General features: G+C 46.6%; 1 protein-coding gene across 1 annotated transcript in view; it reads right to left on the bottom strand.

The window, feature by feature from the left end:
- Positions 1-3,969, bottom strand: part of UNC5D (unc-5 netrin receptor D) — a 326,435-nt gene that overhangs the window by 130,203 nt on the left and 192,263 nt on the right. The window contains exons 6-7 of the mRNA XM_019514323.1: positions 2,522-2,689; positions 162-326 (exon numbers count right to left, since the gene is read on the bottom strand). Of these exons, the coding sequence (XP_019369868.1) occupies positions 162-326; positions 2,522-2,689 (333 nt within the window). The remainder of the gene's footprint in view (positions 1-161; positions 327-2,521; positions 2,690-3,969) is intronic.

The following is a 3,969-nucleotide window of genomic DNA, read 5'->3' as shown; positions in this document are numbered from 1 at the left end:
CATATATCCTACCTTCCATAAAGATTTCAGACATGATTGTTCTCCAGACTCAAATGCAATTCATGTGCAACACTCTGCAGCATACACATTACAGAAGAACATTTAGAGGGCAACACCTCCCAAGACAGCCTAGTGTAAAGGTTCATTGTCATATCACCTACCTTGAATGCAAAGTCCTTCGGTGCAATTCTCAGATTCTTGACTTAAGCCTTCACAGAATTTTCCTCCGTTTCGTGGGGAAGGAGCAGTGCATTCCCGAATTCTCAAATGCTCACATTCTGGGCTGCAGACTGACCATTCACTCCATACCTCCCAGCTACCATCCACTAAACGGGAAGACAAAAAACAGAAGCTTATATGACAGTTATGATCAGGGTGCATCCACTTATTCCAAGGGTTACACAGGTGCTCTTCTGAGGTTCTTCTAAAGAAAGCCATCCCCTTTCTCCCTAATACGTCAGCATGTGGAATATGTGCTAAGACTCGAGAGGTTTATACACAGAATATGAGCTATACCTCTACGTCAGACCTATATAATACTAATTTTAAAGATACGTGCCATGTCTGATGGCCTGTACTTAGCATCTATTATCAAGAAAGCTCTTAACTCCTTAGGATTTGTTTTCTCTCTCATATTATACACACAGAAGTCAGTTTAAAAGGCATCATTGAGATGCAGCTACCTTCAGCGTAGAACACAGCAGCTTTTTAAATCAAGTGCAGCCACAATATACGAGACAGTTTAAGGCAGAAAGGAAAGAACACCTACAGCCACTTAGGACCGCAGGAGAGAATTTCACATACTTTTCTTCATAATGCAGCTATTAAGCTCCTAGTGTTCATTCAAAATTCAGCTCCAACAGGGCTGGTATGTGGGGGCCTTCCAGAGCCATCGAGCAGGAATAATGTTGACATTTACCAAAAGAACAAGAGCTGGCCTTCCTCACCGGCTGCTGGTTAATGCCCTGAGTGAGGTTCAGGATCAATGCATCTCTGCTGACGGATTTATAACTCTCGGGCGCCACCCCTACATGACAAAGGTGTTCCACGGCCCCGGCTTTTTTCATGCATCAATCAGGTAGGGTAAAAGTCAGACTTTTTTGTTCCTACGTTGACCTGAGTACCTAGTGGATCCAAAGCTCAGAGGGTTGGTCCCCACTGGAATTGATGGAAATGTCTCTGTTCACTTTTAAAATGATAAACTTGGTTAAAACTGCACGTCTGCCCCACTTCGTGCTGTCATCGCTGCCCCTGCCTCCCCAACTATTCTGTTAACCTGTAACTTTATCATTTTGGGGGAAACCTCTAACACAAACAGATAAACAAAGGACAAAAACCAGGCTATAACAGAAGCATAGTTATCTACAGCGACAGGGTATTTAAATCCCTTTATCCCATTTCACCCTTTTGTACCATTTTAAAGCAGTGTTTTAAAACAAATCATCCTTTATTTACTCATAAGCCTGCAGCTCAGGGTTCTGCATTTCTCCTACTCTAACTGCCAGCATCACTAAGCCCTAAATCAGTGCTTCCCAACCTTTTCCTCAGCCTGACCCCATTTAAACACTGGAAATTTTTTGCAACTCCAAAATGATGCAAGCAAGATCAACGCCCCCTCCCCATGCGGGCAGCACAGCTGAAGTGGAGCCCAGGGTGGGGGGGAGGAAGTGGGCTTCCTGCTTTGGGCTCGGGGCTCCCCACCCTACTGCCCTCCCCTGAGGGTTTCCACAGCCCAGCAGGTGGGATCTGGTGCCCTCATCCTACCACACCCCATGCACAAATATGGGGGGAACGTGCCCCACCATGCCTGCCTCCCTGGGAATTCACAGTGGCAGGGAGCCAAACTACTCCCTCTCTCCCTCACCATGGGGGCCCCGATCTGCTCTCCCCCCACCGAAGACTTACCTGGAGGGATCTGCAGGAGCTGCTCTCCATGCTGCGTGGCTGCCTGATCACCCTTCTCCCGCTCCTCCTCCACCCAAGCAGCCCCTCGCAGGCTGGAACTCTGCCACCCCCTGAGGAGAGCCCACCGTTTCCCACTTTTTTCTGTGATTTTCAACATAATCGGTTGACACTGCTGAGTGTTTTTGCAACCCTATTTTTTATTGCTGCAACCCCAATGTTGGGAACTGCTGCCTTAAATGCTCAATGTAAAAAGCTCTGTGCCTTATTTTTAGGGCCCAGCCTTTCAATATTCAGAGTCCTCTCTTCCGTCTCAAGTTCTACATGTCGCACCAAATTGCTGCTTGGCGACTAAGCATTCATTTGCCTTTCGTGAGTTAGAGGCAGTAAGAACCCTAGCAGATCCAGCGAGCAAGGATTGCGACTTCCCCTGCTATTGCAAGAAACGTCAAAAAGCACAAGCCTCTGAACGCCACTCTACAAGAAGCACACAAATGTCTTCTAGTTCCTTTTGATCTCAGTGACTCTGCATAGCACACCTGCCTACGCAACAGTTCAGAGGGCTCTGTCCGGGGCATGACCTTTCAAGTTAGACCTGGTTAAGCTGCGTCTCTCTCACCAGGACAAAGTGAAGTGCAGGTAATTTTCTGCACTGACATTCCCTCGCAGAAAGCTCCCCCATTGAGTGGAGCAGGGTTGGTACAGGTCCGAGATCGCTTCTGCCAGCCTCGACCACACCGCACATTACAGTTAGACCACTCTGTCCATGATGACCAGCCTCCATTCACTGAAAAGCGCAAACACATGTATTATATGCATTATATAAAAGTTTCTAAGCATCAAATCTTCATTTAGATCCTGTCCTTCTTAAGGTGTGTGTGTGTGTGTGGTGCATTTTTTTAACACATTCTGCAAGGTAAATTTAAACCCCAAAACGGGCATCACCATCTAAATAGCATCAACAAGCAATTACATCAGGGTGTGAAATAACTACAGTGTGTGAATTTGGAAGATCCATGCATCACGAGGTGTAACGACTGACAGCAGGGCTGAAGGGGATGTCAAAGAATGGGCCTCAGTTCCCTTCAAACACACTTCACTTAGAGGTATGTTTAAGATCTTATTTATCCGTTCACTGCATTGTGAAATTTTGCTCTCCAGTTTATGAACTTGGAGAGCAACAGGGAATGATGAAAACAAATATTTCTGTTTTTTCACCCAATGCTACACAACTATCTGCATTAGCTATTTTTTGTATAATGCTATGGAGCCTCTATTTGAGGAGTGTTTAAGCCTATCCCTATTCAGAAGAAAAGCACACAGGGCATTTATAGACATGCTCTGGGAGGCGGGAGGGAGTGCTTAATTAGCACCACTCAGAGCCGTGCTAATTAAAGTGCCTGGAGCATCAAGTGTATCAGTGTCCCCACACTGAAAAATGGTGGTGGGGGTGCTTTAACTAAAGCTTGTCTAATGAGTGGACAAACATGGGGACACATCATTTTTCAGCATGGGAACACTGATACACATGATGCTGGAGCCTGCTAGAGCATGGTAATTACCACGCTCCAGCAGACTCGATTAATTGACTCTGCTCCAATGTGCTGTAATTACAACATGTTGGAGCAGCCTCCCTGCATGTGTATAGGGCCCCACAGGCACTATCTGAGTGCCTTCCTGAACCAGGCTTATCAACACCATTGCTCAAATCCAGCATCCCTGGAAGGAGGGAAGCAGGTAGCATTTTCATGGCTAACTTTAACTATCCAAGTGTCGATTGGGGACATTTACTGCCCCTTGTGCAACTGGCAGTACTCTTCTGAGCATGCTCAAAAAGGATCTGCTCCAGCCCTATCTTTGTGCTCTCTGGCAATTGTCTTCCACGTGGGAGTGCGCATAACTCTTGTGGCAGAAAGCCACCTTGGTTTCTTCCCAAAAATCTCTGCCCTGTGACACTGTGATTTACATCTCTGTGCTGTGACCATTCAATTAGGATGGGCCCAGCACACAGGGGACCACACCCTCAGCCTGTCTCTTTAGGGAATTGGAGCTGGCTGCATTCCTGAG

Source organism: Gavialis gangeticus, unplaced genomic scaffold, assembly GCF_001723915.1.
Source record: "Gavialis gangeticus isolate Ggan-Ray unplaced genomic scaffold, GavGan_comp1, whole genome shotgun sequence".
Taxonomy (NCBI): Eukaryota; Metazoa; Chordata; order Crocodylia; family Gavialidae; genus Gavialis; species Gavialis gangeticus.
The sequence above is the reverse complement of the archived record's forward strand: the minus strand, read 5'-3'. Positions and strand labels throughout refer to the sequence as shown.